The sequence below is a fragment of the Setaria viridis genome, chromosome 2 (assembly GCF_005286985.2).
Source record: "Setaria viridis chromosome 2, Setaria_viridis_v4.0, whole genome shotgun sequence".
In the NCBI taxonomy this organism is placed as follows: Eukaryota; Viridiplantae; Streptophyta; class Magnoliopsida; order Poales; family Poaceae; genus Setaria; species Setaria viridis.
Genome location: NC_048264.2, coordinates 6,539,536 through 6,557,918, shown reverse-complemented (window position 1 = coordinate 6,557,918; position 18,383 = coordinate 6,539,536). Strand labels below are relative to the sequence as shown.

The window sequence follows — 18,383 nt, the reverse complement described above, 5'->3', positions numbered from 1 at the left end:
CCATCGCCACTAGCAAGATTGTCGGTAAGGGCTTTCGCCCAGAGCATAACATCCCTAGTCGCTGCACACCCTCAGCCTGGCAGTACCAAGACTACGGCCATGGAAAACCGACCTGGGGCGGCGTGCCTCCTCGCGCCGCGCTGCTGCGCCTCCTTGCTTTGTGTTGCCTCCGCGCACCTCGCCAAGCCGCCGCAGCGTGGCCACCTCGCGTGTGCAGCCGGGTCGCCTCCGTCTCGCCCGCTCGCTGCCGTGGCCACGCCACCCATGTTCCACGACCACCGCGCGGCCCAGATTGGCTGCTGCTCACCCTCTGCTGGACTGTCACCACGCTGCCACCTAGTAGCCGCATGTCCCTCTCGCGCAGCGCCGGCTGCAGACACTCTAGCCGCGCGCCGCTCACGGCCCAAACTTCCCCTGGCCACATCGCTCGCCCCAGCGCGGCCTAGCCGCTGGGCATGGCTCCCGGTCTCCACATGCCCGCTGGCGGTGCTCCACGCAGGTATGGCCCCAGGAGCTAGCCGGACCTAACCTCTAGGGGACCGGATCTGCCGCCCTGAGTTGTCGTTGCCGCTGCCGTGTCAAGCCCGGCGACGCTGCTGAGGTGTGGCAGTGGACCACAACCTCGCTGCCACCTTCCTGCACTCCTCCGCACGCAACCCCCTAGTCATCTTCCCGTCGCGCCCAGCCGCAGCGCAGCGCTGACCGCCGAGCGCCGCCACCCGCGCATCCTTGCCCAACGCTGCAGAAGCTAGCAGATCCACCCCTGAGGGCGACGGATCCAACCAAGGGGCCTTCGGATCCGGCCAAGGGGCCTACGAATCCGGCCGCGGAGCGCCGGAGTAGAGCCATCGCAGCTGGGGAAGAAACTCGCGCCGCCCACACAGTCTTCCTGCTGAGAAATGCCCCCCCCCCCCCCCCCCCCCCCTCCTTGCGGGGGCCAGGCTTCCGCCGTCCCTGCTGAGGCGATGGTGAGGAGGAGAAAGGGGAGGAGGGCGGAGCCCTGGTGGCGAAAGTCCGCCCATGCCGCTTGCGGGCTCTGCTCCGCTGTAGTATGACCCTCTGCATAGTATGTTCTTGTGTGTATGTCTTGCTTCATTTCCATGGCTCCCACAAACAATTGCAGCTAGATGGGTAGCATATTGGCCAACTTCACTTCTAAGGGGAGTAGTTGTGAAAATGGTGGCTTAGAAATGCATTATGTCATGCACTATATAATATCTAATAAATAATATCTAATAAAATGCTTGAATTTTTTTCATTATCGGAGAACAAGATATATAAAATCATGAGCTTTCAGCATTTCCGTAACCATTTCTACTAAACTTGTCATCAAATGAACCTCCGTTTGCTTGTTTGGTAAATACTTGCCTATATCATTCAATATAAACATTGCCTTTCAAATCGTAATTGCTCCATGTATATACTTCCTCAGGATCGGTACAATTTTGCAAACAGACTACTTTAGAGTCTACAGTTGTACCATTGAAGTTTCCCATGCCTAGTTTTCTGCAAAATCCACCATGAAATTTTACATAATTGTTGTAGGAACGATGAAACCCTCTGGTGGCTCGATGTCATCCGGATGTGACTTTAAAGAAGCTAAGTCTGTTTGCTGAGAAAAAAAATGAAAGAAGAGAAAACGAGGACGCCTCTGTAAAAGCCAGTTATCTAGACGAAAAATGTATCCGTCACATTACTCTGCTTGCTGGCCATCATTCCTCATACACTCTTTTTTTGTACGGAATTGGCTTCTAGGAGCAGAAAATGGACCCAAAACAAGGACGCAGATGGGAGGTCTAAAATCTTTATCTAGTCTAATACATCAAAGACCTGCAAGACAGAGGGCAAATAGGTGGCAGATCCCACAAGGAGTCAGATGGATCATTTCCCGTGTCGAACAAATCCTTGTCCTGAACTTTGTCCATGCCATGGGGTGACACAGAGCAATGCTTCTCCGGCTTAATCTTTAGCTCTGCGTCTGCGACCGCCGTGCAAGCATTGTTGTTAGCCATGTCGCATCCAATCGTCGATGGTGGACTGGTGTTGAGTGCCCATGATTGCTCGTACTGCTGCGAGGCCATCTGGAGCTCTTCGCTTCCGCTGATCAAGTATGGCCTGTAGACTTCTTCGGCGATGCTTCGAGCAGGGAGGATGGGAGCGCGAATGCCATTGCTGCTCATGGAGAAGTTGATGCTGGAGCTAGGACTGCTACTGGGACTGACACCACTGGTGGTCGTGGTGATGGTGCTGGTGCTAGTGCTGCTAGTTGCAGCGGCTGTGGCGATTGCGTCATGGCCAGCACGGTGGTAAGCTGCGGGGAAGAAGGTGACGGTAGGCAAGGCTGTGTTCTTCTTCAGCTTCTTGTGGTTGAGGATGCCGCGGATCCTCGCCGCAAGCAGCGAGTCCGGCGGCGAGGCGTGTGCGCCGGCGGCGAAGTTGGTGCGCGTGTTCGCGCCCCTGAGGAGGCAGGCAGCCTCGTCGTAGGCCCGCGCCGCCTCCTCGGCGGTCTCGAACGTGCCCAGCCACATCCGGATCTTCTGGGTGGTGTCCTTGATCTCAGCCACCCACCTCCCGGAGGGCCTCTGCCTGACGCCCACGAACTTGCTGCCGCCGCCACCGCATTTGGTTCTCACTTTGGGCTTGGTTTCCTTTGTGACTGGCAGCTGGTAGCTGCATTGCTGCTGGGGATGGCTTTGTGGCTGCTGCTGGAACTGGAGCTCCATTGGGAAGAAGAGATCGAGGGCAACGTATCTTTGCAGGTGTTCTGAACTCTGGTCTGAACTTTGGGGGTTGAGCTGGTGTCTGAATATAAGGGGAGGCGTGATGTTGAGATGTTGGGTTTAGTGGGGGCCTTGTCATGTTCTGCTTGTCTCTGATGTCCAAATCTTCCTAGTGCGTTAAAGAAGATGGCTGAGTTTTCTAAGAGGCATTGGGGGAATGATGCTGTATTCCGTAGCTTATTTCAATGTTGATGTGGTCTTAGTGGCTGACATGTTTGTTCTTTACCCTGGTAGACAAATTCAGCCTTTGTTTCCCGGCGGTGAAACTAGCAGGGTGACATGTTTGATGCTTCCTCAGTGTGGTTTACTGAACCATGGGCTTGACATTAACCCCATCTGATGCTAGTGTTGTGGTTTATCTTGGAACTGTGGGCTTGGAATCCCAAAGAATTACTGAGGTGTGGGCTTGGAATCCCAAAGAATAATTGACTGTACATAGAAGTTTTCATCTTCGACAGATCCTTTCATTGTTGGGTTCTTGACTTTAAGCCCTTCTAGAGATCCATTTTAAGGAAGAGCAGTGGGAAATTGTTTTTCTAGATCGGAACGCTTCGAGTTCTTGAGGTGCAGAATACTCATATAATGGTTGCAATGATTATCTGATGTATTTTAATTGTTTCTGCAGGCCTTGGACACCTGCTGGTTCCATGAATATTGTATGAGATCCACAGGTTGCTGAATTTTTATGTACTGTAATTGTGAGGGAAAAAAAACTGTAGTTTACTGGTTACTTGTTTTCATGAACCGGTCACAAATTATAGAAGTTTCTATCTTGCCGGCACTGCATTAGATTAACTCAAACTGCGTGTTCTGTTTAAATGCTAATAGCATAGTCCCTAACAACCTGCTTGCAGATATTTTACATGCAACACTATCTTCCCCAAGGGAACCGGGGCAGGTCATGGTGGCACGACCATTTGCCACTTGGCGGCGCCATGGGATGGTGTTACTACGACGTGACGACATGGGTGCCTGTCATAGAGTAAACAAGAAAGACATCGCCGTGAGGGATGGGCGAGGTATGGTGCTTTGTTTATCAGTCAGGTGCACCAAGGAGAGTCCAGAGACGTGGCTCCCATGTCTGAAGAAACATTCTTGGTGCTTCGTTCACCTGGAGCGCTCTTAAGGTTTAAGAACGTCGTTTGACCCGGGTTGTCATGATGTTGTTGTAGACTTTGTTGAGTGCTGTTGATCAAGATACTGCTAAGAACTCGATTTGTGGAATTGTAGTCAGGTGATGATGTGAGAGTTCTCAAGTATTTTTTTTGTTGTTGTTGTTTACTGCACATTACACTGGTTTCTGAATTCAGATTCTGCGAACCAAGGAAAATGTCATCACAACACTCGAGATTTTGGCTGCAATTCGTGGAGCTACATATAAGAAGTCGAAAGTTTCATGGATGTAAAGTATGTTCATGTTTACATTGTTAGAGATGACAGTTTGCAAGTCAATGATAGATGTGGCATGTGGGGTAGTCAACTGCCGGTGACTTCATAAACAAAGTTTACATGCCAAAAGTATTGAGCATCCGGTTAATCTATGTCGAGAAATGTGGAGGAGGTCAAAATTAGTGGGCTCCATCACCTATTCACCTACACTTATTAGAAAACAAAGAGCTTTCTTTGTTAAATTAATGCAGTGCCGGCTAGGAAATATTTTTTTTTACAATTTCTATCTTGGAAAATATTAGCTGCGCACATTTCACGTGAAAAAAAAAGGAACCACGAAACTAGAAAGCCGCAGAATTTTTAGGTTTTGCAATTGCAATGAAAAGTCAGTAAATGTGGATCACATGTATTTTTTTTTTGAACCAACAGGGTACCAAAGGCCTGCAGAAAAAAAACATAATATATTGTTAGATAACCTCTTCGCCTTCTATGTTTCTCAGTGATGCCCCTGTCCGGCTAACTAAGATGCTTCATCAGCTTCTCTGTCTCTCAAGTCTCAGGGGCAAACGATGAAAGTCTCCTTTAGCAGAAATTTTAGAATGTCGATTGGACTTAAAAGTAAACCCGAGGCAATTCGAGACGAGTTCCTCTCTATCCAAAAGAGACCTATCCTATTTTTTTCAGGTAAAATTAAGGACATTATTTTATCCATTAACTAGAGCTGAAGCTTAATTGGCCAATTAGAGCCTGTGGCTGTGGCCGGCCTGCAAATTATATTGGCAGGTATGCAGCACGTCCTAAGGTTATCAGAATGCCATGTGTGTCCATCTCGCGCGCTTTGCTTCTGCCACTTGCATTGCACCTCCGATGCATACCGTGATCGGTCAAAACGGATGGGCTTAGTATAATCGGACGGTTGCAAGACATCAATCTGGAATGCTCACACGATTATACTAAGCCAGCTACAATATGGCTTTAGTTGAAACCCTTTTAGATTCATCAGTAACTAAGGAATCACTGCCCACACGGTAGAATTCACTCTGATGTACCCTTCGTATGTTTTTTTTTTTAACAAAAAGTTCAGATTCCGATATTTTTTGGGGTTTTAAATCGGAATCCTCGTGCTACAAGGGACTCTTTCATCAATGATCCAAGTTTTCTAACCAAACATGCCGTTAAAAATCAGACTAACGATGGGTCAAGACCCAAAGGTGGCTAATTAGCTGGAGCTGGTTCTTGGGCCACTAGCCGTATTTAGATGCTTGTACGGGCCCATATTGTCAGAGTCATTAAGAAAACTCTCCACACTATAGTTCGATGATCGATGGTTTCCCCTTATAACATCCAAAAGCATGAGTATACAGAAGAATCGCCACTGAAAATGACACTTTTTTATGGAACAATAATGAAATTATTGTAAGCATAGATGCTCTTCCATCTGGTGTTGGAAAAAAAAACAATTTCAAGTCATCATGGATTCATGGCATATTTGCATGCCTTGGCCCCGGACGAGATGGCTCACTAAGGATAAAAATAAATTTCAAAAACGGGTTACCTTAGAATACGTCAAACGTATGTAGTCACGTAACCCAACTTCAAACCCCATTCCTACTTTATCAAAAACTAGCAAATGTGCCCGTACATTGCGGCGGGAGAAAAATTCCTCGCACGTCTGTTAGCCAATATACATGGCAAAAAAACTCGGTTGATTCTGCCACCATGAAAGCTGTGCCGTTAACCACTAAGATTCTTTGAAGCTATCGGACTCAAAAGGCGAGTGTCATCATTCCCAATCACCAGCTCTGCCCATTCCCCCTCCCCTCGTGGTTTGTGCGGCTATTGCCTGCAGCCTGCTCATCAAGTCCGCCTAGAGTATACTGCGCCCTTGGAGTCTCACCAGCTCAAGCATATACTACCCCTGCCACATTAATCTACCGCTGCCCGACTCCACATCTCATTCTTCAAGCACCTTCCTCGTAACGTGCTTCACGGTGCCTTCTTTGAGCAGACGATCCCACCAAATTCATTGTCTAGATCGACTCTAGATCCCTAGACGCAGGCCAACCCGAACCAATGGGTCGACATCGTCCAGCTCGACCACACCTTCCTCTATCTCGAGGCTCTCAATTGTTCTTGTTGTCTTGCTCGTCACCGGCGACCGCATCCTAGTGTAGCAGTACATGATGGTAGTGCATGCGGGCTAAACACGTTGTTGTCGTCAAAAGAAATTTATTACGTTATGGTTGAAGACATGACAACATCATGCTGATATCACGCCATACGAACTTCAATTTTTTCGTTAGATTAAATTGCAGGTGACTTGTATTTATTGATGTTGCTTGCTGATCAATTTATCCGCAGCCTGGCTCGGGGGGCCAGCTGGCTGGTCTATCAGGTGGAATCCGACCCAGCTAGCCGCTGCGCCTGGCTGAGACACACGTGTGGGAGTCAACATAGAGATCGTGGGTTGATTAAATAAAAAATGAGGGACTTCTTTACAAAACCCCGACGCTTTAATATTAGGTAGTATAGAAAAAACCATTCCCCAGCCACTGACTAGCGGGCCCCACCGGCGCCGTGCTCCTCGCGCTGCCCCTCCTCTCTCTTCGCTGTCGGTTTGGCTCACCGGCTTCGCTAATCGCCGCTGGATCCACCCTCCCTCCCTCCCCTCCCCTCCAGCGAGGCGAGCACGTGGCCGAATCAGCTGACCTAACCCTAACCCTACCTCTCTCTCTCCCTCTCTCCCACCGTCGCGAGGCTTCTCGAGGCGGCGGCGGAGATGGAGACCTCCACCACCGGCGGCGCCTCCGCCTCGTCGGCGGCGGCGTCGTCCTCCTCGGGCCCCTCCACCTCCGCGTCCGCGTCCGGTTCCGCCGCCGGCGCCACCCACTACCTCGCCAAGCGGGTGCTCCGGGGCAGCGCCGTGCTCCACGTCGCCGAGGGGTGCTTCCGCTCGCCCGACTCCGCCGACGTCGTCCTCGCCAAGGTTTGCTTCGCTCCCTCCCGCCCCCCACAGGATCGCTGAATCGTGCGGATGGAGAATTTCGAGACGAGGAATGCCTACTTCTATGATTTCGTTGCGCTATACTTTGCACTGTGTAAGTGGAGCTTAGGCATTCTATGTTGCGGATTGTAGGGAGTAGGGATGGTTTTGGGAGAGTGACTGTTCAGAGTTCCAAATCATCCAGTCAGTCATGACAGTGCCGGACATTAGGTGTTTTGACCTACAGTTTCAGAAGCAGAATAACTTGTAAAATTGTCACCAATATGGGCAGCTCCATGCATTATGACCATTTTCTGGTTAAATTTTACTCATATTAGTAAAGTTTGAATCGGGTAGTGGATGCTTGGGAGATAATTTTACTAACTGCATATGCAGGGTGAACTAGTAAATATTTTCTGAACAGTTATGTGTATCTAACAAGGAAGGTGATGCTTATATTATGAAAATAGCATACCTATCTATCAATCTTGGGTTACAACTTAAAATTCTGCAGGATCAATTCTATACAATGCTGCTGTTTCTGATCATGTTTCTTGTTTCACCTAAACGGGTTTCTGCTGCAGGAAACTTCGCTAGAGTTGGTTGCTGTTGGTGATGATGGTGTTTTGCAGTCAATCTGTGAACAAGACATGTTTGGGATTGTAAAAGATATTGGTGTCTTGCAATGGCACTCCAGACATATTGGTTTAATTCCACAGGTGCTGTATTTTCTCACACCTGACCATAATGTTTGGCAGTACTCTCTTGCACCCATCCCTGTCTTTGATTGGCCTCAAGAGTGAGGGATTAATTAATTGTTGAATTTTTCAGATAGAACACAAAGATCTTCTGGTTGTGCTTTCAGATTCTGGAAAGCTTTCCCTTCTTTACTTTTGCCCTGAGATGCATAGGTTAGTGCCATTCACCTCTATATATATTGATCCCCCTTTCCTTGGTTGGTTGGTGCTAGATTCTAGCTGTTAAATCTTACTTTTTTATGAGGATGCTTAATCTTATGCACCTAGCAGTTTTTTGCAAACCATTATCTTGTGCTATACTGGTTTAATGATTACACATGCAAAAAGTATCCAATAGGCACTAGTGAAAATTGAAAATATTATTGAGATTCTGTTTAGGAACAAAACGTAACAAATCACTCACAGTATGCAACCCTGGAGTTTATTGTGGTTTTGTAGAAACCTCTGCTGGCTGCCAGCATGAGAACAATGGTCAAGATAACTACGACATGGTCAGAACCATGCAGGCAATATAAGAAAAAAAAAATGTAGTCTCTAAAAGTTTGTACTTCCAGTTTCCTTATTCTCAGCAACCCTAATCCCATTTTTTTTTTACAATGAACACAGTTTCTTAAGTATTGACAGATATCAATTTACTGTAGGTTCTTTGCAATTGCCAATATTGAGTTATCCAAACCAGGAAATCTGAGGCATCAGCTGGGAAGAGTTTTAGCTATAGATCGAGAGTAAGTGCAAGATTTTCTACTGAGGCACCTATTAATCCGTGATGTTATTGTCTGCTTTTGTGCTGTACATTTACTTGATGATCAATGATACACCATCCCTTGTTCTGACCAAAAGTTGCATCCAGAATTTAAGGCACTACTCCCGTCATCAGCATATGTATTATTTTTGCAGCCGACCCGTTGCTAAGTGGAAATATCCTAAAGAGTATTCCAGATTCATGTGGCATAAAGAAAATTCTTCTTTCCTGTCAGATACTGCACATTTTGTCGAGGTCTTATTATGGACTATGGTTGACAGTTGGTGATTGTGTTGGGTTTGGAAAGAATTACAGTTGTCACTATTTGTGTGCACAAGTGTGCAATGATGCAACAGGCTGCTTAACAATTTACGTTAGTGTCTTATGTTAAGATTCCGTTAAATTTGATCCAAGTACTTGAACCACATTGAATGGTGTTTGAATATGATTTGAGGTCTTCAATGGATCATTACTAGCTACTAGTATTTCTTATACATGCATTGCTTTGTCCTGGAAGCTTTTGCTGTAAATATAATTTTTTTAATATAAGTTTTGCATTATTTTCCCTTGATGCTTTGTAACATATGGAGCACCTAAAGTTAAGAGGTTTTTATTGTGAAATTTCTTAACCTTATCTACATCTTTTCTTGCCAGATCTAGTTTTGTTGCTGTCAGTGCATATGAGGATAAGTTTGCTCTTATACAAGTTTCAGTGTGTCAGAGTCTTCATGGTTCTGGCAGAGGTACCATTTCTGATAAGGTGGGTCATTGAATGTTATTAGTGACTTTCTTGATTCATGTTTCTTATCTCAGTCTAATATCTACATTATATTATTCCAGATTTTGAAGATCTTCCATGTCATAATTTCAGAAATATTTTTATCCACCAGAAAATGAAGAGGATGAAAGAACTGTAAGTGGTGCATCTAGGACCAGCGTCCGCGGTACGATTTGGAACATGCGCTTCATATCTACATCCCAAGATGAAGAGTACTATCCAGTTCTGGCAATGATAATTAATAGGTTTGTTTGGTATTTCGCATAGTTGATAACTTACAATTCGTATGCTACTAATTTTCTGGCATTCATATTTAAGTGCTGACGTGCTGTACTAAATTCATTCCAGGAAGGGCTCTGATGTGAATGACTTGTCATTATTTGGACATGACTCCAGCAGTGGTGTAATCAACCACATCTCTAGTTATTCAGAAATCGGACCATTGGCACTTGACATATCAGAAATTCCTGAAATGTTTGGCTTTGCACTTCTGTTTCGTGTTGGTGATGCTTTATTGTTGGATCTTAGAAACCCAAGGAACGTCTGTTGTGTCCGAAGGATTAGCTTGACGACTAGCCTGATTGGAGAGCCAGTCACCGTTGAAGATTCCTGTTCAGTATTAGATGTTGATGACGATGTGGCTGCTTGTGCTTTGCTAGAATTGAGAGATTCTGCAAATAACATACTGAAGGATGACGGTTATATGGACATTGATGGTGTTGACAGCAGAGGTAGCGTGAAATCAAGGATCGTTTGCTCATGGAGCTGGGAGCCACCTGACCCTATCAAACAAGGATGGGCAAGGCTTCTATTTTGCTTAGATGATGGAGAGTTTCATATTTTGGAATTTACTTCCGATGTTGAAGGAGTGAAGTTGTGCACCTTTGAGTATATTGATAGGAGTTTGCCCTGCAAACCTCTTTTGTGGATGAAAAATAGAATGATAATAGGATTTGTAGAGATGGGGGATGGTATAATATTTAAACTTGGACATCGTAGATTGTTTCACAAAAGCACAATTCAGAATGTAGCACCAATATTGGATCTAGCAATTGCTGATTACCATGGTGAGAAACAGGATCAGATGTTTGCATGTTGTGGTATGTGCCCTGAGGGCTCTTTGCGAGTTCTACGGAATGGTGTCAATGTGGAGAAACTTCTGAGGACTGAAGCTATTTATCAGGGTGTTACTGGATTGTGGACTTTGAGAATGAAGATAACTGATGCTTATCACTCTTTTCTTGTGTTATCATTTGTGGAGGAAACCAGAATACTATCAGTAGGGATAAGTTTTAACGACATCAGTGATGCCGTGGGATTCCAGCCTGATGTTTGCACTTTGGCATGTGGTTTGGTGGCTGATGGTTTGCTCGTGCAAATTCACAGTAAAGGTGTGAAGCTCTGTTTGCCTACAGTATACGCTCACCCTGAAGGTGCCCATTTCACTTCTCCAATTTGCACCAACTGGTATCCTGATGTTACTATCAGTGTTGGTGCTGTAGGACATAATGTTGTTGTTGTTGCTACATCAAATCCTTGTTGCCTTTATGTCCTTGGAGTTAGATCATCTTCGTCTTACCAGTACGAGTTGTATGAGACACAGCACGTTCAATTGCAATTTGAAGTATCGTGCATATCCATCCCGCAAGAGGATTGGAGACCTGATAATGTAACTTTAAGTGGTGGAGAGCGTGATGATTTTTGTAACAATCCCTTGGCTAAAGTTAATATCCGCAAGTTTGCTGTTATTGGAACTCATAAACCTTCTGTGGAAATCATCTCGGTGGAACCTGGAGAAGCATTAAGGTTATTGACTATTGGGACTATATCAGTGAGCAATGCACTTGGTGCTCCAATTAGTGGTTGTATACCTGAAAATGTGAGATTTGTTGCGGCTGAGAGGTTTTACATCCTTGCAGGCTTGCGAAATGGAATGCTACTAAGATTTGAGTCGGAAGCAAGCGAGCATTATTTTCCTGGTTCCTTCTACAAGGACTCTTCTATCCCATCTGTTGATACATTTCTTCAGTTGATTTCTATACGGCGTATTGGAATTACTCCTGTATTCTTGGTACCAATACATGATTCAGCCAATGCTGATATCATTGTTCTCAGTGATAGGCCTTGGCTATTACATGCAGCAAGACATAGTCTGGCATATTCATCCATTTCTTTTCTTCCTGCTTCTCATGTGACGCCAGTATCATCTGCTGATTGCCCCAATGGTCTACTGTTTGTTGCTGAGAGCTGTTTGCATTTGGTAAGTTACTTTGACTGGTAAAACCACATTTCTTTCTTTCTTTCTTAGGGACCAAGAAGAATTGTATCATTGCATAGGGCACCCTAACTTACTGGACTGGTAAACGATAGGAGAGTAGGCATGGCCTGAATTAAATTGCATGCTAATAAATATCTAAGTAATGGTAACAGGCTTGTTTCTGTTGCAATGAGCACATTGAATGCAAATTAGTTGAAGTATCAGACAAAATCATTATCGTTGGTTGATGTCTGGTAACATATAAAATTTTGATCAAAAGCACAGACATCTAAATGCTCCAATGGCAAAATTAAAATGGTGCATACTTATTTGCAAGTTTGCAAATAAGTAAGAATAGTGCATAATTGCACGCTTACAACAAACATGGCACGGTCTGATTGTGGGAGGTCAACTCGTCAGTTTATCTGGCCAGTGAACACCTTTTACAGCATTCAGATTGTTCTCCTCTTGTTGAAAGCTGTAGCTGCTTAACTACCAGCAGTTACTTGACTGAAAGATTCAGCCTTTCATAAGTGATTCTCACAGCTGTGAAAAACTGTATTAGACATTCAATTTTACAAGCACTTGGTTAAATCAATAATTGCTGAACTAGTGAACTCCAACAGTTACTTGACTTCAGTATCTCATTTTGTATAAGTTTTAACAATTCCACTGGAAGAATCTATGAACTGTAAAGTTTTCTTTCTTTGATTTTAAACTGTTCTGCACAGCTAGATAATGATTTTGTGACCACCTGTATTGGCAGTGGTGGACCTCTTAGCTCTCCTAATCTTGTTGGAACCTGCAACTAGAGACCTTTATTTTGGCAATGGCCTTGTTGGACTACTTGAGTCCCAGTGCATCAGTTATTGTCTCGGCATATGATATGTGAAGCAATTTTACTGTTACAATATCAGATGCATGATTTTGATTCAGAACTACTATTCGAGATCTTACTCCAATGATATTTGTTTATTTCTTTGCCACTATTTGTGTGCCTGTAGCGTTCTCACGCAAACATGTTTGTATAACTGTGTCCATGTATGTGTGTGCTTATCTGCTAGCATTTGCATTGCAGTTTTATTGGTTAAAAGTAATTCCTCTTTTTTGTCAGGTTGAAATGGTTCATGGGAAGCGATTGAATGCACAAAAGTTTTCAATTGGGGGGACTCCAAGGAAAGTGCTATACCATAATGAAAGCAGAACACTGTTGGTACTAAGAACTGGGCTAAGTGGTGCATCATGTTCTTCAGATATTGTTCAAGTAGATCCACAAAATGGGGTATTGCTTTCCAGATATAAATGTGAACCTGGTGAAACAGCAAAGTGCATGCAAATTACAAAAATAGGAAGTGATCAAGTTTTAATTGTCGGGACCAGTAGATCTGCTGGACGGCCAATGATGTCAAACGGTGAAGCAGAAAGGTTCACACCTGATCTACTGTTTCTAATAAGATAATACAGTTCTGTCAGATGTCCATGCTTGACTAGAAAATACTTCTTATTTGACTTGCAATTACGTAAAATATTTTTCCTTGTGTAGTGTAACTATTGAGGATATCTTTTACCTTTCTCTCTAGACTCAGTTCTGGTATTTCTTTTTATCTGGAATAAAAAAAGTTGCGTCGTGGTTTTGAAATGGCATGGTTGTATTCATGAACGCCATACCATGGTACTAGATCAGTGTTTAGATTTTATGTTGGGCCAGAAACATTTCCTGGAGTTTGGGGGAAAAAGTTTTTGGTTTAGTTTGATTATCATAATATTAAGTTCTATATAATGGTTTCCAGAGTTTTAAAGGATTTAGATTTCTGTGAAGCGTCTGAAACCATAAAACTTGTTGGTTTTATATTTCTCATACCGACACTTGAGTTGTGGAGAACAAGCTTGCATTTCTTACTGGAATTTTGTAACGATGCCATGTACCATATTTAAACATGAAACTCTTGATCCTGCATTCTGAGTATAAATTGTAATTGGCGTGGCTGGGATCAGTGTGTAAAGTTTCTCGGTATAGGAGTTGTAAATTGGAACTATATGTTGAAACAGTTATTGTTCTTCATCAGGCTTTCATCACTCTAAAATCTAGATATGTTTAAATAGCTGTCTCTTGATTCTTATATATTGATTCTTCTCAATGATCATCCATGCTTTTAGTTGAATGAAGCTAAGTCTGGCTATTCTTTATTGATGACAGCAGTACCAAGGGACGCCTGATTATTTTAAGCTTGGAGGCTGTTGAAAGTCCTCGTGAGAGCAGTTCATTTATTCCAACTTCCAGTTTTAATCCCTCTTCACATTCTGGCTCTCCTTTCCATGAGATTATTGGATATACAACAGAAGAATTTTCTAGTAACAGCCTGTGCAGCAGTCCTGATGAGTTTTGCTGCAACCAGATTCAAGCTGAACAAATGGCAGGACATTTGAGATCGTTAACTCATGCTTCCTTGAGTGGTGCAGTCCTTGCCGTGTACCCATATCTAGATCGTTATGTGTTGGCAGCTGCTGGTAATACGGTATGATATCTTTATGCAATTTTAACTATATTCTGTCAAAACTTTGTGCAAAGGAGCTGACCTCTCTTGTGGTAAATTATTTAAAAGGGAACTAGTAACACAACATAGCAAAATGTAAGATAAAATCTCAGTCAACATTTATCTTGGAGTTAAGGATACTGTGGTAGAATATGTCTTTATCCTCATGATCTTTGGATACTATCAAAAGAATGTGTGCAGTAGTTGATGAGTGCATGAGTGTTGGAGAGATTTGTGGCTTAGCTTCTTATTGCAATGATAAGCAACCCTCATACGTGCTAGAGAAGAAGAAAAAAAAGACTGCAGCTTAGCATCTGGAGTTGGTCGGAAGATTTAAAACGAGTATATTTGCCATTTTAGAAAGTTATGAAGGAATATCAAAAGGAGTGGTACTCTCCAGGATAAACGGCGACTGTGATGTCATTCGGCGATGCTATTTCTCTTGTTTCATTTCTTTGCGATGATAATAAACTAATTTTCTTGGGCCTTGATTGGTTGACTACCATTGCTTATGGAAGCTAACATTTGTTCCTTTTCTTTCTCGATCTTAACAGATTTATGTATTTGGTTTCGCAAATGAAAATCCCCATAGGATGAAAAAGTGTGCTGTTGGTAGAACACGGTTTACAATAACCTGTTTGAAGACATTTGCATCACGGATTGCAGTTGGTGATTGTCGTGATGGTGTTCTATTCTATTCTTATAATGAGGTAATACTTGTGTCTGATTAAATGACACATTCTTTATGGTTTCGTTATGGAATAGTGCTCTCTCTATTGTTACCTCTTAATCCTGACTCCTCATTTGTTGATTATTATCAGAGTCTTAGGAAACTGGAGTTGATCTATTCTGATCCTGCTCAAAGATTGGTGGGTGATATTGCTCTTTTAAATTGTGAAACTGCTGTCGTATCAGACCGGCGTGGGAGTATATCTGTATTATCTAGCGCAAGATTGGAAGGTAGGCACTAGGCACAGTTGATACTACCTTTTCTTTTTCCAATAGAGTATTGAAATTATGTTCCTTAACTTGTTCGTAGCATTCATGTAATCATGTTCAACTAGCATATATGCTGTGTTTTGTTGTAATTCTTTTATATTGTCTATCAACATCCATTGGCTATTTTACAGTTTATAAAGTGTACTATAGAAAGTTGCCTTTTTAAGAAAGGATGTTTTTAGTCTACTCATTTTTTAAAACTTGTCTTCCAGTTTCAGAAAGTCCACAGAAGAACTTAGCTGTAAATTGTTCATTTTATATGGGCGAAACAGCTATGAGCATTCAGAAGGTGAGTATTTTGTTGTTTTATTGATTGTTAGTCTATTGCTTTGCCATTCACTACATTCTCATCATCCACTGCTTCAATGTTTCATGTTTGAGACATTTATTGTTGATCCTATTTAGAGCTAAGCTAATGTAGCTCATGCTTATGATTTATTGTAGGCTGCATTCAGGTATCGGCTTCCAATTGATGATGATACTGACCCGGTTCTTGAGACGGCTTATGACTGTATCGTGGCAAGTACCTTGCTGGGGAGTCTCTTTGTTATGATTCCGCTTACAAGGTATCTCAAGATACGAAACATTCCCATGCTTACCTGTAATATCTGACATTTTCACCGTTAGTGACCAGTTATCTCCAATCTGCTGTTAGCAACAAAAGACCAGGCCAAATTGGAGAGCTGGGATTTTGAATAGGATAATTGTGCTGGACCCATGTACTCTTCCTTAGATTGCAGGGACCCACCTACACAGTCGATTTTGACAATGAGTGCTTATATTTATATTTGTTGCAAATTACCACCTATTGTTTACCAATTTACCACCTATACTTTTCAGTCTAGAGGAAATCAACACATAGTATTTCCTGGAAGTCGTTGATGTGATATGTTGGAATAAGTATGTGACAGGGAAATCCATCCATTTTTACATATGTACTTGTTAATACCAGTTAATAATTGTCAGGAATACTAGTGATGTATTTTGAAGAGTAGGCAGTAATTCACCCTAGACCATAAGACATGGATCTCAAGTGCTTAAATTTATAATTAAATTTTGCTAGGATAAATGTAAATATGAAGATCTGCATTATTAGAACTGTACAGTTTATATCTCAACAATTCCCTTAACCCATTTGGTTTACAGGCATATAATGCTACCCAAATTTCTCTGCTTTCTTTACCTCATGATCTTTTAATGTCTTTTTTATATGGGAGAAAAAGAAAATTCACCAGGAAAGAAAACAAGGAAAGCTGCCGTTAACAATTATTTGTAAATTATTCCACATGCACTCTATGCCCTGGGTTTTTGTGACACAGCATTTGTAGACAAGGAACTATACACATTTCATCTACAGCTATAAGGGATTATGACACGAGTTCTGAAATGCATAAATTGGTGCTGCAGTGAGGAACATCAGCTGTTGCAAGATGTCCAAGAAAGGCTCGCGGTGCACCCGTTGACTGCACCAGTCTTGGGAAATGATCATGCAGAATTTCGTCAGCGCAGTATCCCAGTAAGTTGTCACCATCATATCATTAACTTTACATAATATGGAAGTTTGTTTTTCTAAAGCTAAACTTGTGATTTGCAGTCAGGAGTACCTCCCATTCTTGATGGCGATATGCTAGTGCTATTCTTGGAGCTCACTGGTGAGCAGCAGCAAGCCATCCTTTCACATGCTTTGCCTGGGAAGGGGCAACGTGCGCCTGTCTCGGTTTTCCAGGTTTTGCGAACATTGGAGCGTGTCCATTATGCACTCAACTGAGGGTTTCTCCAAACAAACTTGCTTGACCTTGGCAGTTTGAGATGGTCGCAGCTGAGGGTTGATTAACCTTCACAGCTTAAGGCCATTTCTGACCCGTTGGTTGCTAAAATTGGTGCCAGGATACTATCAGAATGTGCGAATGATGATGCAGCTGGAGCATAAGAAAAACTCATAATGCGGTGCCCTGTTTGTGACTAGGCACCAGATTGGTCAAAATTCCTGTATATATATAACCTGTGTTCGGTGAAAGGACGTTGGTACAGCCGCTGCTTTGTTGGACTGTTGTATGCTGCCTCCTGAATAGAAACGACATTCTTTTCGTTTGTTTCCCAGATAGATAATGTATGCTTCTTTCTAGGTCTTTTTTTTTTGGCCAGTTGGTCGGAAGCTATGAGAAATAAGGAAAACCATTGGCACTTGCGTGCTATTTGGTCTCGTTCTCGTCGTGCTAGATTGTGCATCTGTTTTAAAGGCGTGCGGACGTGTTATAGTATCCTAACACCAAGTAAAGCAGATTGTTCTCTTTCCGCCCGTTTGGATGGCAAAGGTTTGCCATGCCTTGCTGCAGCTGCGATGGATGTGATGCCTTTTGATGATGACATACATAATTTAGGTAGTTCAGGACGGTTCTTAAAGAACTAATTAAGAGGCAATGTAACTAAATATGTGAAGTGTAGTGGTGACGGATGGCATGGGCAGTCTGTCGCTACAATTAGTCAACAGTAATGCTTGGTTTAGGGTGTCCGACGTCCCAACAAAAAATGGGACGCCCCAAGCCCTCAACCCCAGTGAACATGCTGCGGTCAAAATTTTGCGTGTATTTTTGTTGCGATCGATGTTGCAAGAGATTTCACTTGATTATTAGTGTTGCAATAGTTATTTTAAGATTCTATAATTGGTTATCTGTGATATTGTAGCGCTTATTTTCGGAATGGTGACACGTGAGATGATGTTGTAACAACTGTTTTACAATGCTGCAAAAATTTATTGTAAATGTTTCAATAGTTGACTTGTCATTTGCGAGTAGTGATTTCTAGTGTTGTAGTGTTTATTTTTCAGTGTCGCGATGAAGCGTCCGAAGAGAAATTTCACATCAGATGTCCGAACGTTCAATCATGACATGATTTTCCCCTTCACTTTTTATTTTTATTATTTATAATAGTGATGCCTTCCGGGTTACCGTCACGATGCCGGTCACATCGATCATGACGAGCTTTTTCCTGTCACCTTGTGACGCCTTCTATGTGATGAGCAGAATGCCTGTCATTATTTACGATCCTCACTAATGATCAGATTTCAAGTAGCGTTAGAAAGTTGAACATTGAAATATATGCATGTCTTAGAAATAAGGGACAGCAAATCAAGTAATTGCATCTTGCATTATACTACATCCTC

The 18,383-nt window shown here is 43.0% G+C and overlaps 2 protein-coding genes and 1 long non-coding RNA gene across 6 annotated transcripts; 2 read left to right on the top strand and 1 right to left on the bottom strand.

Moving 5' to 3' along the window:
* Positions 1–107: 107 nt before the first annotated feature.
* On the top strand, positions 108–4,308 carry LOC117846110 (uncharacterized). Its single transcript, XR_011897540.1, has 2 exons — positions 108–499; positions 3,406–4,308. It is a non-coding gene; the product is annotated as an uncharacterized lncRNA (long non-coding RNA).
* On the bottom strand, positions 1,395–3,112 carry LOC140222038 (ethylene-responsive transcription factor ERN1-like). The gene has a single exon (XM_072292065.1). It carries the CDS (start codon positions 2,721–2,723, stop codon positions 1,815–1,817), a length of 909 nt encoding a protein of 302 aa, XP_072148166.1. The 5' UTR covers positions 2,724–3,112; the 3' UTR covers positions 1,395–1,814.
* Positions 4,309–6,752: 2,444 nt separating the features above from the next.
* On the top strand, positions 6,753–17,423 carry LOC117843542 (uncharacterized). 4 transcript variants are annotated; one of them, XM_034724167.2, is made up of 15 exons: positions 6,753–7,155; positions 7,737–7,871; positions 7,984–8,063; positions 8,552–8,635; positions 9,307–9,412; positions 9,524–9,675; positions 9,779–11,690; positions 12,802–13,112; positions 13,888–14,203; positions 14,776–14,931; positions 15,043–15,181; positions 15,433–15,509; positions 15,665–15,786; positions 16,628–16,736; positions 16,815–17,423. In XM_034724167.2, the coding sequence occupies exons 1-15, from the start codon at positions 6,949–6,951 to the stop codon at positions 16,986–16,988; spliced, it is 4,080 nt and encodes a 1,359-aa protein (XP_034580058.1). In that variant the 5' UTR covers positions 6,753–6,948; the 3' UTR covers positions 16,989–17,423. The 4 variants fall into 4 exon arrangements, with proteins under 4 accessions (XP_034580058.1, XP_034580057.1, XP_034580060.1 ...); XM_034724166.2 differs by having other exon boundaries at positions 6,755–7,155; positions 13,885–14,203; XM_034724169.2 differs by lacking the exons at positions 6,753–7,155; positions 7,737–7,871; positions 7,984–8,063; positions 8,552–8,635 and having other exon boundaries at positions 9,543–9,675; positions 13,885–14,203.
* Positions 17,424–18,383: the final 960 nt, after the last annotated feature.

Coding starts and splice junctions, on each gene's coding strand:
- LOC140222038 (XM_072292065.1), bottom strand. CDS start 2,723: ATGGAGCTCCAGTTCCAGCAGCAGCCACAAAGCCATCCCCAGCAGCAA.
- LOC117843542 (XM_034724166.2), top strand. CDS start 6,949: ATGGAGACCTCCACCACCGGCGGCGCCTCCGCCTCGTCGGCGGCGGCG. Junction 11,691..12,801: donor CTGAGAGCTGTTTGCATTTG/GTAAGTTACTTT, acceptor CTTTTTTGTCAG/GTTGAAATGGTTCATGGGAA. Junction 15,787..16,627: donor GTTATGATTCCGCTTACAAG/GTATCTCAAGAT, acceptor TTGGTGCTGCAG/TGAGGAACATCAGCTGTTGC.